General features: G+C 57.0%; 1 protein-coding gene across 1 annotated transcript; it reads left to right on the forward strand.

The window, feature by feature from the left end:
* The first annotated feature begins 909 nt into the window (after positions 1–909).
* Positions 910–20,118, forward strand: slc9a3r1b (SLC9A3 regulator 1b). The gene is made up of 6 exons (XM_039739531.1): positions 910–1,681; positions 11,173–11,343; positions 13,991–14,144; positions 15,765–15,808; positions 18,970–19,077; positions 19,167–20,118. The coding sequence occupies exons 1-6, from the start codon at positions 1,214–1,216 to the stop codon at positions 19,317–19,319; spliced, it is 1,098 nt and encodes a 365-aa protein (XP_039595465.1). The 5' UTR covers positions 910–1,213; the 3' UTR covers positions 19,320–20,118.
* The last annotated feature ends 643 nt before the right edge of the window (positions 20,119–20,761 follow it).

The raw sequence follows: 20,761 nt of genomic DNA on the forward strand, positions 1-20,761 counted from the left end.
CACTCACTCAATCAATCAGTGGCATTGGTTCAGAGCAAGGTGGCACTGCGATGGGCACACAGTTCTTGCCCAGATGCCACCTCATGGATTTCTCTCCCGCACCTTTACCATTAGAGTTAGGTGGGCCCAATCTAAGGCTCACGTGAAGACCCGCGCCATGTTAATGAGGCACTGGCACATCATGGAGTGGCATTGAACACTACAATCCAAGGGTGTGCCACACATGGAGCGAGACACTGGGCAGGCGGTGCCCGTCCCTGCTGGTCTGCTTTTCTCGTCCGTTATCATGTTGATCACAACAAACGGCACTAAATCAGCAACGACTGGCCTGCTGACGACTGACCGGACCCTTCAGGTGGCACCACCCGCGTACTTGTCGTGCCCCCCGGGCGATCGACTGGCCGATTGCCTCCTTGCGCCCAGTGCCGCGTGGACAGGCCCCGGAGCCTCGTGCGGGACAAAGTGGTCAGGAAGCGGTTGAACGGCCACACGTCGCCTCGGCCCGACTTCCACTGGACTGTCGCGCCTCGTCCCCCTTTTGCGGTCGCCAAGCAACTGCTTACAAAGCCGGAATGCTGAACGTCCCCTTCACTTCCTCCATCGTTCGCTCTTAATCTGGCGCCGATTAAACTTTAAACTCCTCAAACAAACAGAAAAGAAAAAAAAGAAAGAAAGAAAGAAAAAAAAAACAACAAGCAAAAGTAAACCTCGGCGCCCCTCCGGAGGACATCAAACGAAAGCGCCGCGACCCCCTCGGACTCGCAATCCGCCACAGGGCAGAGGAAATTACCATAGCCCCGCCCCTCCGCTTCCGCCCATTGGCTCTGCGCATCTTAATAGCCGCACCAGGATGCCCCGCCAGTCCCCCATAGGCCAGCGGACGCGCCAATCATTAAACGTCAGCCAGCTTTATAAACAACTGCCAAGCGGTTTGGAAAGCACAGCGAAACGCGAACAACTTAGGAAGTCCGAAGATTGCTAATCGGGCGGCACTTTCACCCACTTCGGCCGGCCTGAGCGCGAAGGCGGCGGGCGCCGAGCAGCAGCAGCTTCGTCGACGGAAGTCAACAGGAAAAGGAAAAAAAAAAAAACAACAACACAACTCGGAGAAGTTCGTCGAGCCGCCTTGAAATCTCGGCGAACGCAAAGAGCCGCCTGACGCCCCGCGGCTTCGCTTCACTTTCCCCAAGTTGAACGGGCGGGGGTGTGCGGAATGGCGAACAGCGCCGACCCGACGAGGCCCCGCGTGTGCTGCCTGCAGAAAGGCGCCGACGGCTACGGCTTTCACCTGCACGGGGAGAAGAACAAGACGGGCCAATTCATCCGGCTGGTGGAGCCCGACTCCCCCGCCGAGCTGGCCGGGCTGCGCGCCGGAGACCGTCTGGTGTCGGTGAACGGGGAGAACGTGGAGAGCGATAGCCACCAACAGGTGGTGGCCCGGATCCGCGCCCAGGCAGTCGAGCTGCAGCTGCTCGTGGTGGACCGCGACACGGACGAGTTGCTCAAGAAGCGCGGCCTCAAGTGCCTGGAGGAGTACGCGGTGTCCGGCATCCCCGAACCGGACCGGCTGGCCGACGACGACGACCAGGCAGAGGAGGACGAGGGGGACCCGGCTGTCGTCCGGAAGAACGGGGAAGAGGCGCCCGAGGCGGAGAGCCCAACCAGCAGCGGCACGGACAAGGTGGGCGGGCGAGCGAGCGAGCTGTTTGTGTGTCTGTGGGGGGCTCACCTGCCCGCGGCTTCATTTGCATACGGCCACGTGGGCATCGCGCGCTCGGCCACACCGAACACCTGTGGTTACCGATGCACACCTGCCGAGGAGTGGGAGGGGCATACAAGACCCCCTTTATTTAGGAACGGGGGTCCATAGTAAGGTGGGATGAATGTTCACTAGTGCCAGTGGGGCGCCGAGAATTGGGGTCTGCCACTGAGGTGACCGTCAGGAGCTGTAGGGGTGTCACGTGGACCCCTCATTAGTAGCTGGGCACAGGACAGTAGGGCCTTGGTATGTGTGTATGACAAGTCAAGGGGGTCCACGGTGGGCAGTTTGGGTGGCACAAAAAGACAAAGCAGCACCAGAGGGAGGTGACCAGGCTGATTAGCACTTGGGTGCTCCTATGGGTCAGACTTGGCCTTGATCGGGGGGTCCGTCTGCTTTATTGGCCCCCATTTCAGTTCGGCGCTCACTTTCAGGTTGTCGTCAGTCGGTGGTCCGCTTTGGCGGGCACTGCTGATGCTCATTGGCCCGTCTTCGGGGGTCTCGTCTCCACAGCAGCAGACCGTGCCCTTTGCTCGTGTCACTTCATGCACCACCCTTGTGTCACCTTGTAAGCCGTCCCCTTAAATCCTTAAAGCGACTTAAACGGCTCAAGTGGGGCAGCTGCTCAAGACAAAAGTGAAAGGCGGGTGAGCCTTAGTGGCATTCAGTGGGCAGTGCACGCTCGTTCTCTGGGCTCCCCCCCCGTGCCAGTGATCCGGTGGGTCAGCTGAGAGTGGCCTTGTGAGTGACGAAGTGACACATTTGACGATGCCACCTGCATCTCTTTAGGTTTTGGTTTTGTCCAAAAGTGCAACGCTTCACGCCACTCTGAGCAAGAGCGGGCACATTGTTACTGACTTTTTAATTCTTCATCCAAATCACCCTCTGCCATTAAAGTTTAACTCGTGCCATCTGCCTTTGGTCCAAAGGTCACCTGCCTGGCGCTGCACCGACTCAGCACTTTGGCTCTTCTGGTTTACTGCCTGACCTCTCCTGTGCACTGCGGCCTTGCCCGCTCTGCCCGCATGAGTGGTTTAATCTTCACTGCCGCCTCGGCCCCTCGTCTCCAGGACACTCCCATGGTCTGCTATCTCAAGCGCTTGGCCTGTGCCCCCAGCTGGCACCTCCCATGACTGTCTTGGCCTTTGCCCCCAGCTGGCACCTCCCATGACTGTCTTGGCCTTTGCCCCCAGCTGGCACCTCCCATGACTGTCTTGGCCTTTGCCCCCAGCCTCTTCGGGGCCCAGCATGCCAGACATTCTGATTCTGATAAGGACTGAGAGCCGATGAGCGGGCACTTTGATGAAGGGGGTACTCCCCATCAAGGGAATGCACTTTTGGCACCTCTCCTGCCCAGCCAGGTACCCTCGCTTCCTCCTTCTCTTCAGAAGTATGCCAGCCTCCTTGGTTAAACAACATGCTGGCGTCATCTTTCTGCCCTGCAGAGTGCCGGCCTACTCCGATAAGCAGGTGGTGGGCACGACTTGAAGCCTTTTGATGCCCCGTCCAGTCGTGAAGACCACTCATAGCAGCCCGACTCTGGCATCAGCCCACCAGCTGCCAGTGTCTGCAGGGTACGCTGGCTTAGGCCCCTTGTCCTTGAGGTTTTTGTGCCCACGTTGGTGGTGAATGCTGGTTGTGAGCTGGTGCCCACATGGGCCTGACGTATTTCAAAATGGTGTTTTGTCACTTCAGGGGAGCCGCTGGGCCTCTGTGGGCACCAGGCATGAGCTTATTTGATGCCTGTGGGTACCCTCTTTTTCTTTCTGCGTCTGGCTGATTGGCATTGGGTAAAATCATAGGTAATAGGGGCACACTAAGGTGGCTTTACTACCCAGGGTGGCACAGCTCAGTGTCTGAAATCTTGCAGACAGGGCCACCTTTTATAAGCTCCCTTGAGAATTCCTATGCCACCCTGATACCCTTAAGATGGGGCCTCCATGATTAGGAAATTGGGCAGGGGACTGGCACATCTTGGAAAAGGAGCCCAGGGAGGACAGAAGGGGCCTGGAGCTGACGTGATCACTGCTGCCCGCCTATGTGCTGTTGGGCAGGTGGTGCCATACTGTATGAGGCCTGTGCCACTATGCAGGTGGGTGATGGCCAACATCCTGGTCCTGCTGCCAGACTGACCAGGCTTTGTGACTCGGCTGGAAAATGGCGGCCATCGGTCGGTGCTCACAGAGGACGGTGACAAAGGTGACATTGACGCTTACCTCTGTGGCGTATCTTCATACAGGAAGTCAACTGCATTTAAACAATAACAGATGGGCACCCACCTGGGGCTGCCCTCACTCATTGGCTCACTTTTAATCTGAGCTGGCACCAGAGGGATGTACAGATCACACTCAGAAGGCATTGCTCGCCAGTCTGGTGGCACAGCTTCCGGGAGACATCGGACGCGGGCACCTTTGGTGTCCACCCCGTGACGGCTGGGTGCCGTGATGCCAGCAGACCAGTGGGTTGGGTGGAGGCGGGCGCACCTGAGGGCCGACTCGTTGTTTTCTTGCTCGTGTAAGCGGGCCTCGCTTTGTACCCGTCGCTGCCTCGCTGCGGTTTCCGGCCCGCGGTTTTGCTCGCTGCACGTAGACCAGGAGCTGAGCGCCACGTGGCGCTGCAGGAGCTCGGCGTGGGCAGGAAGTGGTTGACACGCCGAGGTGAGCCGTGCATGTCATGCTGCAGCGGGGGTCTCGGTGCAATTCGCTTTGGGGTTCAGCGGGGTGATGGCATTTGTGGGGCATCTTGTGATGTTGCTTTCAGTGCCACTTTAGCGGCAGTGGTAATGCCCAAGATGAACGGTCAGCATGGTTAAGAGGCTTGTGGGCAAAGGACAGGGAGGCCATCTGTTTAATTTAGCATCACGGAAGTTGATTCAGAGGGAGGAGACGGGCACAGAGGCGTGGCATGAGAGACCACTGGAGTGTTGGGCTAGTCTGGCCAAGGCGGAGGACTACGGGCATCAAAGAGGCTCATGACATGGGAAACATGAGGTGTGTGGCAGGGGCTTCTAAGCCAGCATGGCCCACAAAGTGACGGTGCCCAGGATGAGCTGGGGCAGTGGTCTTCGGAGTGGCGGGCATACCTCACAGTTCTGTTAGTCCTGTTCTCCAGGCTCTGTGCCCACGATGGCCGTTTCTGCAGTGCTGTTGACTTCTTGAAGGAGGTGGAGGAGAGCAACAGATGTGGAAGGAAATGGGCAAGGGCAACATCCGGGCACTAGCAGCAGCGTCTGTGAGAGAGTCTGTGGCGGTAGACCAGCAGAGCCCCTTGGAGTCTGTGCCACGCTCCCACACAACTCGATCAGCTCACATTGTGCTTGCTGCCCTGATTGCCGTGCCCTCTTTCCCAGCCCCCATCCCCACTGGCCTTTGTTCTGAAGTTGGCACCAGTGGTTTCTGCCCTCGTGCTCCCGGATTTTCACTTGAAGAGGTTGGCAGATTTGGAGGAATTAGCAGGTGAAAGGCACGGAGCGCCAAGCGGCCCATCCTGGGCGTATCCTTGAGGGTGCAGTGTGTAAAGAAACTCCAGGCGGGCACCCTGGTAGTGGAACAGCGTTCAGGGGGCACTTCAGACTGCACCAGTTACGGCTCTCAGTCAAACTGTGGGGATGCCGGATGTTGTGCCAGTCCCTGACCATTGTTGAGCATATGTGGCCTCCGCAGTCCCTTCGGGTCACCTCCTCTGGCTTAATGTCCACTCTGGCAGGACCTCGGACCACTTCAGTGCCACTTTGGAGAGGCTGTGCCAGGGCTCGGCTGCTGGTCCTGCCCTTTCCATTTGTTCACACATAGTCAGCCGCCTTAACTCTATATAGCGCCTTTCTGTAGCGTGTGCCACCCTAAGGCAGATTAGATTACAGGGACTGTGTGGCTCTTAGGTGGGCAGCGAACCCACCCTCTGCCAGCTCTTTGTGGCAGCGATAGGCGCTAATCCTTGCTGGGGCCCCCTACACTTGCAGCTAGCGAGCCGGCTGCCCCCGCCGCTGACCCACTTTTCATAATCGCCATGCCGCCTTCTCGTTAGGTGGGCGCCTTGTCCTACTTCTGGACGTTTCCCGCAGGCGAGCAGCCACCAGGCAGATGCAGGCTGTTTGCCCGTTGCTGTTCACAGCTTGACCAGAGAAAGTGCCAGTGTGCCCACATGGAAGAATACACAGAGGACGGCGGCAGGTGGTCAGTCGGGGCTTGTGCCCTGTGATAGACTGGCACCCTGTCCCACCAGATTGTGTGTGGAGCCCACCTTGTGTTCTGGCCACACTCCAGGGGGCCTCGCCGGTCATGTGATTGACCCGTTCAAGCAGCAGGGCAGGGCGGGTGAGGTGCCACCATTTCTGGTCCATCACACCTTTGCGCTCGGCGACCACTCGGTATGTGGCAGGAAGGCTCTGATAGTATGGAGGGCCGCGAGACCCTCGTCCATACCGCTCCCATTTTACCAGCGGTAGTGACGGCGCGGTCACCGCCTCTGTCACACGATTTTAGAAGTGACGCAGGGGTGCTGGATGTCCATTGTCTCGTGCCACTGAGCTGGCCCACCCGACATACCCGGTCTGGCTTGGTTTGCCTCTTTGACCCGCTCTGTACTGTAAATGTGCCCTCCTGCGTAATGCGCCCCCGTGAAGTCACAGGTGACAAAGGCGCCTAGAAGTAGAGGTGTGACATCAGAGGTGTGACATCAGAGGTGCGACGTCAGGCGGCCCAGAAATTCAAGTGGCAGACTGGAGATGTCGGTGACATTTTGGAGATATGGACATGGCACTCTAGGGAGTGACATTGGCACGGTGGCACTATTAAAGAGGGGTGGCAGGTGAGGGTTTGGTGAGTATGGAGCGCCTTGAGGTTTGTTTACTTCCCTTTCCTGTGACCCGCCAGTAGGATGAGCTGGCAGGATTTTGTTTGGCTTTAGGCGGGCACTGATGCTGGCACACTGCTCTTCTGTCTTATTCTCTTTCTGTGGGCTGCCATCAGATGTGAAGTCCTGTGCTTGGCTCCCGTGCCCACCCCGCATCGCCCTGTGCCAGCTGGCTTCATTTCCATATTCCTCTCGGGCCTGGCACCCGTCGAGCATTTGGACTGAGATGGCATACAAATGTTTAAGATGAGCTGAAAGTGAGCGTGCCATCCTCCACGCAGGAGTTGTGACCACGTCGAGCAGCGGGCAGCTCGCCTCTTAGTCTTTGGCACGTGAGGGTCTCCTGCAGCACCGGCCCCCCATGCACTTGCAGACCACTCGGTCTTCCTTTCCGCACGGCGTGGTCACCTTCCTCCAGCAGGAAGCGGTCCGGCCCTGCAGCTTCCCTCGAGTCGGACAGCGAGACGTGAACAACAATGGAGTTCGCGCCATCCCTGCCCGCCCTGCTGCCATTTTTAGAAGCTGCTGTCAAAGGCCAAGACAGTGATAGAGGGTTGCTTGGCGGGCAGCTGTGCCAGTCGGACACCTCCGTTTGTGTTCTCCGTGTTGGTGCCCCTCCACGTTGCTTTCCTTCCTGCTGCTCAAGTGTTTCTTTAGCCTTTGTGGTGCTCCTTGGTGCCAGGCATGCTGCGCCCACTGGGTTTGGGTGTTGTGTGGGTAAGTTGGGGTGCCCACGCTGCTCTGAGGCAGTTTTACACCTTCTCTGCCAAGTATGCCTACGTGAGAGTGCCATCTTAGCTGTGGGTCTGGTTGTGTATGGCGGGAAAGGCCGTGTGCCCTCCCTGCTGTGCCCATTGATGCCCATGATCCCACTCTCTCTCTCTCTCTCTCTCTCTCTCTCTGTTGGTCATCCTGTCGGTGGTGTCCTTGAACCCCGGCCCTGCTTTCGTGTGCCCGCTGCCCGCTCAGCACATTCCTGTCGTGCCTCCTCACACAGCGGGCCTCTTGTTGTCGCCGCTCTGTGCCCGTCGGATTAGCCGACTTTTATCCTCCATCTGCTTCCTGTAGGATTTGCAGCTGAGCGCCGGTGCTCTTCGGAGGAAAGGGGCAGGGGGTCCGCAGAGCAGGTGGGCACCCAGTGATCCGCTCCAGGAGTCCTTGAATGGCTGTGCGTGCGGGTGGGTGGCCGGTGGTGAAGGCGCTACGCGGGGCCCCCAGAGTGCTTGTCAGGAGGGCTTCGGGTCAGCGGGCGTGAGGGGGTGATGGGTGGACTCGGTGGGCGCTCTCCTCTTGACACCTTACCCCCGTACCAGGGTGGTGTTTGAGGGGTCACCCTCGTGTGTCCAGCCCACTCGCCACTCCACCGGGGAGATTTCTATACCCCACCCCCACCCTGGGGGGACACCTACTTTGGCCCATCGACTCGCCGACACATTGTGCCCGCCCCGTTGTCTCGACGATGCCCTAAGCTCAGATGGCCGATGGCAGGCCGGTCAGGTGACCTGCTCAGACTCCCCAGACTGGACGATTGTCCCCCAGTGGCCAAGGGTGCTTGCGGAATCCCCACTGTGGACTCCCGGCGTCCCCTCACCTGAGCCACATTGCCCCCCAGTATGAAGGCGATGGCAATGGCATGCTGCACTTGCGATTGGCTTTGCCCCATGACCCTTAACTGGATGGAGCGGGCTTGAGACGAGTGGTCCGCATTGACTTGTGACTGGCATACTGTTGTCCTCCACTGTGCGCTGAGGCCCGCTGTCACAAAGGACATCCCAATCTGTAGTAAGTGACTGAAGGTGCCACCACATGTACAGCTGGCATCCAGCGTTTGGAAGTGAAAACTGCTGGGCACACAGTCGGCACAAAGAAAGCTGTCACTGTCAAACTGGTGCACTGGCAGGGGAGGCTGTTACTCCTTGACTTCTTTTGTGCCAGGCCACGCTGCCCACTGGTGCCTGGCAAAGTGAGCCGAACCTTGCTTGGTCAGGTGCTGCCCGGCCCCACGTTATTCATATCGTATAGTGCCTTTCATACCGTCACAAAGACCCACTTGATACAGGCGGGTGAAGGTGTGCCCATGCCTCCCTCTGACTGAGCAGCTTTCCCAGAGTGCCCCCGGCGTTCCTTTACTTTCTCACGCTCGGGCACATGCACTGAATTATAACGAGGCTCAGCCCTTTTCTTTTCCAGTTTCCTTATCCGTTTGGGTGGTAAGGCCTCCTTGGCACAGTGGTGTGCCCCCTGCCGTTCACCTCGCGTCCTCCTTTCTTTTTTTTTTTAATTCTCCTTTTTCCTAAATGTGTCTCCGGGCATGGCTGTGCCAGGCAGCCTAAAAGGCCCAGAGTGGTGGTCCTGGGCATCATCATTCGAGTCCGTGTGCTTCCTGCCGCTTGATGACTAAGAAGTGAAACTCCATCGAGATTGTGGCATTTATTGGGCTGCCAAAGGTCGCCATTGTGTTCTGCTTCTCCCATGGCAGGTGCCCATAAAGAAATTATGGCATGGGAGGGTGTGCCAAGACAGTGATGGAGAGAGGGGCATGGCTTAGGCCAGGGGGTGCTCCACTCACACTGGGTACCGAGGGGGTTGGCTGACTCGCTGGCACATCCCATAATGAGATGGGCCGGGGGACGCCCCAACTTCACATGTGCTGATCAGGGGTGGGATGCCCCCATCCCCCGAACCAAGAAAGGTCTGCCCCCTCCCCCCTCGGGCACACTGGGTGGCCCTGAGGTTTGGGCCATGTGACACAGATTGTGTCACCTTGTCAGTGGCACGTCGGGTCAGAGTCCACATGAGTAGATGAAACGGAGGGGCGGTGCAGACATACGGGCACACACACGTACACGCAGGCACACACTCACGGGCAAAGGTGGCAGTCGGGCCAACTCCAACTGACAGGAAGTGCACAGGAGCCCCCCGGTCAGCAGTCCCCGCTCGGGCTTAATGCTGTGACCCCTGTGTGACAATGTGGGGGGCCAGCAGGTGGCAGCCCTTCACTCCCAGCTTGCGTCAGACCACCAGGTGGCACATGCAGGGTTCGGGCTAAGGTTAGTGACGAGGACGTGGCCAGGTGGCACTGTGGAGAGGGTCAGCTCAGCCCGTGTGGGGCGTCCCAGCAGGACGAGGGTCTGCCTGTTGAGCTGCCTTTGTGACAGACGAGTCCACTGTGTCCCCGGCAAGTGGTGGCTCGTGCCCTGGGGGTCAGTGTGGCAGACTGGCGCCTCTCCCTGTCCCCACTTGTGTTCCTCATCCGCAGGGCGCTTTGCCGACTGCTCGTCCGTGCGGAGGGGGATGGGCCGGTCACTTCCTGCCGGGGGCTTCACTTGGGACATCCACGTCTTCGTTTCCTGGCCCCTGCCGACCCGCCACATGTGTGTGTTGTCATCCGGCAACAAAGACCCCGAGGAGCTGCTCTGACGGTGGGCTCTGGCGATGAGAACTTCGTGTGTTGGAGCTTTAAAGGCCGCGAGGTGGGCACAGTGCCGGGTTCAGAGTCTGTGTGTTCTCCCCGTGTTCCCTGCTGGCTCTCCTGCCACCTCCCGTGTGTGTGTGTGTGTGTGTGCGCGCTCACCCAAGGCCCCACAATGCACCCAGTGCTGAGGAGACTTCACTGTGTGCCACACACACCACCATCGCCTCTGATGGCATCCTGCTGTCCATTTTTATGTCGGCCTGGCACTTGGCTTGGGACACTGGGGGTGAACATAAGTCCTCACAAGCCATTGTGCCAATGCCTGACCCCATTTGTGTTGTTCACCCCTAACACTTTAACGCATCGGCCCATTGTGCCCACATGCAGCATCTTTGGTGGGTCACCCTCTGTTTGGGTATCACCTTTAAAGACTATGGGCACAAGAAGCCAACAGCAGCGGATGAAGTCAGTGGCACACACCTGCCATACAGTCAACCATCTTGGCCATCCACTTGGCACCAGGGCGCTGAACAAAATGGTAGCCAGTCCCGTGGTCCGTGAGTGTGGGCAAGAGAAGGCTGGCATATCTGAGCCAAATGCCAGTCCCAGATATGCAACAGGCAGTTAAACACCGGCTCCTCCTTCCAGCCCAGATGGCACACAAGGTGCCCCTTTAGCTACACCCATCGCTGTTCATTCAAGTTGGTCAATAAGGAGACTCCGCAAAGTTTTTACATGACCAGGTACCCACACTGATGCCCTCTTCCAAAATGGCAGCTATTGGTTACCTGAAGTGCAGAGGTTGCCAGTCCAGTGGTGCCCAGTCCTTGCTCTCTAGTGATTTTCTTGGTCTTTCCACTCTGAATGCCAGGCTGCCATGGCATGCATTTGAGCTCTTGACTGATGTACGGCCCCTCTGTGGTGGGAGTTTCAGGGTCCTCGTTGTACCAACAGCAGGAGGGCAGCGTGGCAAAACTTGCCACTGATGCCGCCCTTACTTGAATTGACGGTGCTGTCAGGCAACACTGGTAGTGACTGAAGTACCCTGGTGGCAGCGACACCCTAAATGTCACAGGAGGTCCCCGACTCTGTTTGGCCCACCTTGCCAGTTTCCCCTCCTTACACTGTTCCTTCTGTTGCTTTACAGGATTCCACCGAGGAGCGTCGCCCGCGCCTGTGCCACATCAGGAAAGGCTCGACTGGCTACGGGTTCAACCTGCACAGTGAGAAGTCGAAGCCCGGGCAGTTCATCCGAGCCGTGGACGCGGACTCCCCTGCCGAGAAGTCGGGCCTGCGCCCACAGGACAGAATCATTGCGGTATGTGCCACCGGTAGCTCACTTTCACAATATATTTGTGCCCACCTTGGCTTTTCCTTTCCATATTTGGCATCAGTTCTGCCAATTTTTCTGCGTCTGGAGACGGGTATGTTGGTCAGGTGCAGTTCCCATGCCCTCCTGTAAGGGGCACCCTCTTTATTTCACCCCTTTGCCCTTTACCAGCAGATGTCAATGACTGTGTTGTCACAGAGATGATAAAACTAGGTATCCCTTGTGCCCGATGCCTATTCGCATGTTTTGGGCCAGTGCCCAGTCTTGCTTCACCCACTCAGTGCCAGCTTACAGTGGGACAGCACTGCTGGGGTTGGCACTGACTTGCAGGTCTTTATATTTCACACATTGAAATGAAATGCCAGACAGGCATCCACTTTGAGGAGGATCTTGGTCAGGGCTGCCCATATGGAATGGCACAGTTTGGGCTTGTGTGCAGTTTGGTGCCCACTGTTGGCGGTGCTTGCGTTTCGACTGTGGTAAGTGGCAGCGTTAACAGAAAGGTAAGTCGGGGTCTCTACGGCTAACGGCTTGGCAAAGTGGCATACCCAAGTCATGGGGACCTTCCTGAACTTGGATGCCCTACTGGCACTTTGACGGGCAGGTGAGTGGCTGTTTGTCAGGCCAAGCTCATCTTCAGAGTGCTAGGGTGCCACCTCATGATACTGAGCTGATCTTCAAGTCAAGCCAAGTCTATGTGACTGTAGCTCCACTCCTGTCACTTTGGATGGCATCTAGGAAGCACAGTGCCCATATGGCAGCGCTGTCCAGCTTGGTCTGTCATTTTAGCATCTTAAGTGGGCCCACTAATGACTGGTACCACGGGCAGGTCTGGTTGCTGCCCTCGATCTGACCAAATCAAGAACACCTTGAACCCAAGGCCATGCCACTTTGGCCAATGTGATACATTCCCGTCAAACTCTTGTACAGCTGGCACGTTAAGCAATTGTCACACGTTGGCATTGCACCTGTAAGTCCAGTGCCACTGTCCCACCTTGGCTCACTCACCTGTCTGAGGAGACTTTGCCAGTTTTGTCTTCATTGAAGACCCTTTTGAACTCCCTAAGGTGCCCAGGCTTGATGTTGTGGAATCCACAGAACTCTATGCAGGGCACAGGGTGGCATCCAACTTGAGTTTGCCTCAGATGGGTTGACACTGCAGGCTGTGGTGTCACCTTGTGGGTTCTTCTGATTTTCTTGCACCTAATTCCCGCTGATGCCCATTCCTCTGCCCTCCTGTATTTGGCCTTTTTCAGACACCCCCAATTCAACAGGCTACCCACCTGTGCCTTCTGCTGGTCTGGCATTCGTTCCAAGGTTAGGTCCTGCTTGATGCTGCCAGGGCAATCAAAGGACCATCAGGTTAAAACTTTTAAAAAGTGCCCACTTCCCACAGATGCCAGTGGGCTGCTAACCCAGTGGCAACTTAAGCTGGCCTTGTGCCACCTCCGTCTTGAGCTGATGGCATATCAGAGGACCGTCAACACGTCCCAATGGCGTCTCATGGTGCACAAAGCACTTGATGATCTTTACCCTTGGTGAATGCCCGTCTGTTCTCCTTGGCCCCAGTGTACCACCTGATGGCCGCTGACCCGTAGGGACAGACTGACCTTTACAAAGGAGGCCACACGCTGTCCCCTCGGCCGCTGGCCTGTGAACGCCTCTTGCCGCAGTTTCCCAGGGTGAAGCGAGCTGCGCGGCCAGCACAGGAAGTTCAGAGGGCACTGAGAGGTGACGTCCGCCCACTGGGCAGGAGCCAAAGACAGAGCGGCAGTTGGCGGTCTCGTGTGGGAGGCGAGCTTGCCGGATGGAGAGGAGGGGCACTGTAACCTCTAGGGGGTGCTCTGACCACCGAGATGAAGCTTTAAATGCACAATGTTGAGTTTGGTGCCATACGGGCGCTCGTGGCTCCTCCTCCTCCTGTTAAGGGGCTGTCTTGGGACACGTGCCCACAAGGACTGGTCCTCGGCCAGTCTGCTGCTGACCTCATGGGGCATGACTTGCTGCCATCTGGTCCCTACTAGACGTGGCCTGATTTGGTACTCCTTATTCCTGTGCCCTCTCTGTGCCCCTATGCCAGATGCTGTCATAAGGCTGTCTGTTGGTTTTATGCCCCCTGAGCCAGCATGATGGCATATGGGGTGTTGCTGGTACTGATTCATCTTGATGGGCCCCCGTCTGTGCCCTTGTCGTCTTAATGCACTGGTAAAGCCCATGGCGGCACTTCTCGTGGGATTTTGGGCTACACAACAATAAATTGTATTGCATATACCAGGGGTTGGTGCAGACTTGGGCTCTGTGACCTCAGCCTCGCCTCTCGCCCGTTTCCCAGGTGGTGATGCCAGCCACCTGGTGCCACAAGCTCCATGCCCACCACTTGCGCACAGCAGAGCCCGAGCTCCTAGAAGCCGGTCATTGTGCACCTCAAGATGCCAGCCTCTGTGTTTAAAATTTGACCCTGTGAACCCCCAGGCTGGCATGAGCCGTGGGAGAGGTGATGGCACGTCAAGAGGGGGTCTCGCGTCCATCATTGTGTTAAAATGTGGCGGCGGGAGTTGAGTGGCACTGGGTCGGGGGGGCTGGCCGGTGACTTATTGGTTTTCATGGCACGTCTCTTGTGGTCCCCGCCCTACAGGTGAATGGCATGTCGGTAGAAGGGAAGCAGCACTCGGACGTGGTGACCGCCATCAAGGCCAGTGGCAGTGAGACCAGGCTGCTTGTCGTGGACCCCGACACTGACGCCTTCTTCAAGAGGTGTAAAGTGACCCCCACGGAGGCCCACCTGACAGGTAAGTAGGCTTTGGGGTCTGGCAGGCCGTGGTGTACCGGGCCTTTTTATAAAGCGCCTTGCACAGGAAGTTCTTAGCTTTAAAAAAAAAAAAAAAAAAAAGGATTCCAAGAAGAGGAGAGGGGCAGTGCCCGGGCATCACTGCCTCCTGGTACCACAATTCTCAGTCTGCCTTTAGTAGTCAAGCTGCCACCTCAGTCTGGGCTATGGCATTGCGGGATCCCCATGAATGGCACATCCAGACGGGGCGTGAAAACTGACGTCGGACCACAGCCCACCTGACTGGGGGCCTCCGCCTGATGGACCCTTGGCATCTAAACATTAAAAAACCTTCTTGTGGACACCTCCCGGAACTGCCCTGCACTCTGAGAGGGGTCCTGGCATCTAGTCATGCGCCTGAGCACCCACGTCGGGTACTGGCACGTGTCGCCTGCTACTCCAGGTCTGTCTGGCTACATGAAGCCCGACATGACATCTGCCAGTCACTGCCAAAGGTGACAACATGAGGTGACCTTCAACCGCCCAAGCTCCTGTCACACACGGCGGAGTCATTCTGCCTTTTCACTGGCTGGTTGGCATGTGCTTCTTTCCTATTGGATGCCACTAAGTCGAGTTTGGACCCGATTGGCAGGATGTAACGGGTAGAAGGAAAGGCAGTCGGCACTGGGGGGCTCTGTGGCAGAAGTGACCACCGTAGTCCACGATGTGCACGTCATACAGTCCACACTCTGACCCTCTTGTGCCATCGTGGAGGTCCAGCTGCGGACACTTGAGGGTGGTGGGCTCTCCTTTGCCATCTATTCAGAGCTCCGCTGGGATCATTCAAATGTGCGGAGGAATCGCTTGAAGCTGTGCCAGGCGCTGTGTGAAAGGCCCCACTGTTAGACTGAGATGTGTGAGAAACTTCACTTGGCAGTCAGTTGGGCACAATGTGGGCACAGCCGTGGGTGCATGAGGTGGCGGGCACATCAGTTAACGGCCTTGTGGCCCGGTCAAACTCCCGGGTGATCTGGCCGATGACGCCCTTTCGTTCACGGGGGCCTCGCCATCTTGGCACAGCAGTGAATTCCATTCTCGACACGTCAGCCGGCCTCGAGACGGATGAGCCACCGTGACGCACCGCTGCCCTGCAAACAGACCCGAGAGCTTTCACTGTTTACTCGGCCCAATAAAACATTCGGCTGCCAGCTGTGAAGGGGACAAACAATGGGGAGGCGGGCACCTGTGCGCTCAGCCTGCACGGGCGCTCCCTCTTCATCAACAGTGCTATTAAGGCCCATGTTTCTGGGCAAACACAGAGGACTGATAGGAGGGAATTCCTGCTCCGTGGTCTCCAGGTAACCGTGCCAATCAGAGCTCACGGGCCCCACCTGCCAGCTGAGATTCCACTCGACTCGGCTGCTGCCGCCACACAACCCAAGGGCACAGCAATGGAAGGTAAAGCAGAGAAGAGCGGCTTTGTGCGGCTGCTGCCATTGGCATGTCTCAAGTGAGCCACAGTGGGGCCACCTGGAGAGGGGCAAAATGAGAGAGAGTGGCACCACTGGGTGCCCCCAAGCTTGCCATGGCATTTCAGGGGTCTGTGAAAGTCGAGCCTAACACTGGATTGCTTTATTTGCAGGTCCCTTACCAGAGCCGGCTGTCAATGGAGAAGCGGAAGAGAAGGTGAGCGGCTTCTGTCTGTCTGTCTGTCCATGTGCCCCCAGGGTCCGATCTGAGGGTCCCGCCTTTCTTTGTCTGAGCCCACTGTGTCCGTCTCTTCCTTTGCTGCCATTTTCTCCTCGATGTCACTGACCGTTAGTGCCACAGCAGTCTTGTAGACCTGACTGATGAGGCCACTAGGCGGTCACCGGCGGTGGGTTTGCACTCAAGCCAGTCCGTCAGCCAGGTAAAGGAGGTGCCCTCTTAAGAGCAGACGTGCAGCCCCTCCAAGCTTGCCACGTCGTCTCGGGGCCCCTTGAGCTCTGATGGCCCCCCACAGCAAGTCACATGTGCGGACTCCATGCAGTTTGTGAGCAGGTGTGTGATTTGAACCCGAGGGTCTGGATCTGCGGTGCTGACCAGCGAGATACCGGGCACGTGCCAACCCTGGACTTGTTGATGCTGGGATGTGGGCACAGGGAGGACGTGCGCAGACCGCCCGAGAATGTTCCGCTGGTTTAGCTGTGAGCACCTCTGCCTGTTTTGTACATTTTAAACTGGCACCATTTTGAGTTGGACCACCGCTTTTCAGGCTCGCCCATCACGCTGTCCACCCATCCAGAGCGTTTGCTTTCGTGCCCCTGCCAAGTTCACTATCGACAGGTCACATCAGCTCATAGCCAGTGCCCTGGTATCAGTGGACATGGGAGTGACGAATCAGGAGTCGGGCAGAACGAGTCCACTGTGTTGGGAGGTCCACTAGGCGGCGGCTGCTGCTGCTCGGCATCTTGGGAGTTTTCTGTTTGTTTAGCTGAGCAAACACACCGTGCCATCTTGGGGGGCCCGCAGGAACACCGTGCCCTCCGCTACTGACGTGGCACACGGGGGTGTGGGTGGTGAGTTTGCTTTGCTTTTACTTCACATTTAGTCTACTGAGGTAAGGTGGCTTATTTCAGACTGGCACTTGGTGGCATGACTCTACTTGCCTTGGCCTTGTGTGCTGTTTGTAAGACCCTCGGTGGTCCGGCATATCAAAAATGGCCTGACCCCCTCATGCCCAGCGCTGCCCCACGTCAATAAGGCTGTGTCTGGTGAATGGCAGCATTGAAACATGCAGGGCACAATGGCAGGACCCCAAACTTGGGGGTCCGAAGTCTCAGAAATGCACCCTGACTGGCAGTGGCATAACTGGCATGTCCCCCATTTGCAAAATGCAATGGAACGTTTAAAAATGTGGCCACGCCCATCGGCACCCTCCTCCCGCTCTTAGCCCCACCCCTGCCCATAAGACCAGAAGAAAGACAGAGCAGGTGCCTTCAACTTGGCATGGCAGGAAGTGCCCAGCGGAGGTGGGCAGAAAGAGTCTGCTTATGAGTGCCTCTTCTTCCTTGTAAGAGTTTGTCCTGGCGCAGATGGCGCTACTCCTATGGTAGTGTGTGGAGATTGTGGAGCACTAGTAGCTGGCACAGCCTAGGCAGTTCACCATCATGTCACCCTTGGGCTGGGTCATGTGCTGTTGGCATCAGTTGAGTTCCATGGGTTTGAATACTGTAGTGTCGAATGCCCGTTGAACTGGCAAAATCGAGTTCTCACTGGGTCGTGGCAGGGCACTATGCAGCAGTAGGCACCTTGGTGGGTCCACATGTACCTCCTTCCTGCTGGTGCCTGCTCAGTGGGCACATGCCAGCCTTCTTCAGGTCGGCCCCTTTCTTGTTCTTATTGGTGGAAGTCATTCGGTGGGGTGGTGAATGGTCAGGGAGGTCACCAGGGGCATCGGCCTTTCCAAGGGCATCAGTTGATGGCACCTAGGGAGTTGGCACCAACACTACACGGTCCATCCTCTGCTTGTTAATGTGTTTGCACCACAGAGCATCTTGAAGTCCTTGCACCGTGAACAGTGGGCTTGCTGCCCACACTCGGAGTGGTGCCCGCTGTGATTAACAGCCTCATTATCCAGGAGCAGCTTTAAGCAGTGCAGTGCCCAGAGGGTGGCTTGCCCTCCCTAATCTGCTGCATTCATCTGTCACTGGCTGCGGGGGATTGAGTGGAGCTCAAGCAGCTTAGAGGGCAGGGTGGCATCACTAGTAAGAAGTGCCAGCTTTATGAGTAACTTCATCCATTCTGCGAGTCCCACTTGTCCAGGGCAGCAGCATCGGGCACATGCCAGTTTAGACTCGCGCAGAAGAGGAGCCCACACTGGCAGCAGTGTAGGCTGAGATTTGGATCCAGGACTGTGCCACCACATGGTTTGGTGTAGTGTGATTCCAGGAACGTCGGGCACAGAGGCCTCTCGAGCTCTTTGGCCAGATGCCAGGCTGCCCAGCCCGAAGCCTCCACTGCTTTGGCTTTCCCATCCCCTTAATGTTTGAGGGGGATGGCGTGTGGCATCGGTTGGGGTCAAAGGAGGCTACGGTGTGCCCATCACTTTAAGGTGCTGAGGCCTCTGGAGGGGTCACACCATTACTTTTGAGTCTTCCTGCCATTTCACACTAGGTGGACAGGTTGGCATTATTCGGGTTCAATCCGATTACACTTTTCATTCTGCCCACCCTTGTCAGGTGAAGGGATGGCCGTCTGGTTATTTGGTATTTGTAGACAAAGCTGTAAGCTGGCATTCGTCTGGTTTACCCAGTTAAGTGGGGTGGGGCAGCGGTGCCATCTGTCTAAGGCCATCCCTTACGATGGCTCAGACATCTGCCCACCTACAAATTCAGAGGTTCACTTGTAAATGCAGCTGGCATTGGTGACGGGGCACAGCCTACTCAGTTTGATTCTGGGCATCAGGACTCGAGGTTGGCGAGGAACACACACCCTAGGACCTTGGCATCACAATACCACAGCAAGTAAAAGAGTATGTCTTGGTCTTTGCCCGAACAAGGCCACAGCACAGTGACGCCACCACTTGGCAGTGCCCACTCTGTGTGACTAAGAGCCATGTGTTTAGGTGGTCAGTGGCACACTACTTGGACACATGGAGGCAGATTTCTTGCTTGTCACGATTCTGCAATCTTGTACCCTGGAGACGGTGCCCAAACAGCCAGCCAGGAACTGCTGGAGACTGGGCCTGTGGGTTGGCACGTCCGAGTGGGGGCCTCCAGTCCTCTGCTCACCTGGACACATGCAGCGCCCAGCTGGTGTGCCAGCCTCTGTGCCCAACTTTGATGTCTCGCTTTGCCATTTTGCAGGTAAATGGAAAGGAGGCCAAGGAGGACGAGTCCAAGAAGTCCGTGAGTCCGACGCCGTCCAACGCCTCGTCCAACACCTCGCTGACCACCGAGACGCCACCTAACGAGGTAAGCGGTCGTTCCCAGAGTGCCCGGCTTGGTGCCCCCGCAAGGCCTCCTGACATCCTCTCTCTTTCTCTCTCCTTCCTCCCTTCCAGAAGCCCACCGAGTCGGCGCCCATCGATGAGTCGTTACTGACGCTCAACATCTCGCTGCAGCAGGCCAAGGAGCGCGCCCACCAGAAGAGGTCCAGCAAGAGGGCGCCCCCTATGGACTGGAGCAAGAAAAACGAACTGTTCAGCAACCTGTGAGCCCCGCGGCTCCCTCCGCCTCCTCCTTTTCTCTCTCCTTTTGATTTTACTTTCCAATTGCATTCCACGTTGAGATTTGACTTTTGTAAAGGCGACATTTTTACATAATGAAGGTGGGAGGACCAGCGTGACGGCGCGTGCGCGTGTGAGTGTGCGTGAGTGTGCGTGCGTGCGGGTGAGCGCGTGTCTGTGAGTGAGTGAGTGAGTGCGCGCGCTTGTGTGCGATCACACGGCTCGGCTTGAACCCGGGGACGTCTCTCTGGCCCGATGACCACTTTCAGGCTCTCATTGTCTTGTCACCTCGCTCCGCCCGGTCACCCGCTGGCACAGTTGGCACCCTACCCAATAAACGTGGCCGTAATGCTTTGATGTGGGAAGCGCACGGTCCTCGGGTTCAAGTCAAGTGTGTGTGTGTGTGTGTGTGTGTGTGTGTGTGTGTGTGTGCCAGCCATCAGTCATCACGACTCGCTCTACAGTCCCCACCAGGATTTTGGAACTGGATGTGAGTGCCACCTGGTGTACAGGGAGTGCCAGGGCCAAACCTCTTACTGCCCATGGGAGTGGGCAGAGAGTGCCAGCCTGGCATCGCTGCTGTGACACTGTCCCACCTCGTGGCTGCTCAAGGCTCATAATGGACAAAGTGCACTGCTTAGCTGGCCACAAGCCCTGCCCATGTAGACTGGCACCGGGTGGTTATTTAGTTGGTGTCTGTTTAGGGTTTGCTGATGCTGAATTGTGACCAATGAAAATCAGATGATCTAACAATGAAAGAAATCAATAAATGAGTATCAACCTGCAGGTGGCACCGTGTGCCCGTGTGTGCCGACTGAGGTGGGAGCATCCAGACTAGGAAAAGAAATGGGGCTGGGGAGGCTGGCATTAGGTGGGCATCGCCCTTTGTGTAGGAGTGCCACCTCTGTTAAGGCACAGGACATCGGCTTATCGTTTTGCCATTTGCTGGACTCCCTGCTCTGGCAGCACACTGTGGTCCCTCTGGGCACATATGCCCGTTATGGATACCAGGACAGGGTGGGGCACTACGACAGCTACCCGAGTCCAGTCCATGGAGACGTGCTAACCACTGAGGTGGCACATGCCTTGCCTCTTTCAGCTTGTCGTCTTCATACCCAGCCACATCCCATGAAGGACACAGAGGACAACACACAGTGGTTTCAGCTGGTGTGGGCATCTCCCAAGTCTACCTTTGCCAAAGAAGACGGGTGCCATGCTGCTAATGAGTTCAAGACAGTGTCACTTGAGTGACTGTGATATAACAGAGCACCTCTGTACCCATGCCAAAGTGCCTGTTCCTACCAGAAATCACACAAGTGGTGACACTTGCCTGGTGGAGTGGCACAAGCCTCCTGGTTGGCACCCCGGCCAGAGTGCTGTTAATGTGTCAAATGCGTCTTTGAGATTCATGCGAACGCCCAGAAGAGATG

The sequence above is a fragment of the Polypterus senegalus genome, chromosome 17, assembly GCF_016835505.1.
Source record: "Polypterus senegalus isolate Bchr_013 chromosome 17, ASM1683550v1, whole genome shotgun sequence".
Taxonomy (NCBI): domain Eukaryota; kingdom Metazoa; phylum Chordata; class Cladistia; order Polypteriformes; family Polypteridae; genus Polypterus; species Polypterus senegalus.

What these genes read in the sequence shown, in the direction of transcription:
- slc9a3r1b (XM_039739531.1), top strand. Translation starts at nt 1,214, where the DNA reads ATGGCGAACAGCGCCGACCCGACGAGGCCCCGCGTGTGCTGCCTGCAG. An exon ending in CCAGCAGCGGCACGGACAAG is followed by an intron (nt 1,682 to 11,172) that starts GTGGGCGGGCGA and finishes GTTGCTTTACAG; the next exon opens with GATTCCACCGAGGAGCGTCG. An exon ending in CCGAGACGCCACCTAACGAG is followed by an intron (nt 19,078 to 19,166) that starts GTAAGCGGTCGT and finishes CCTCCCTTCCAG; the next exon opens with AAGCCCACCGAGTCGGCGCC.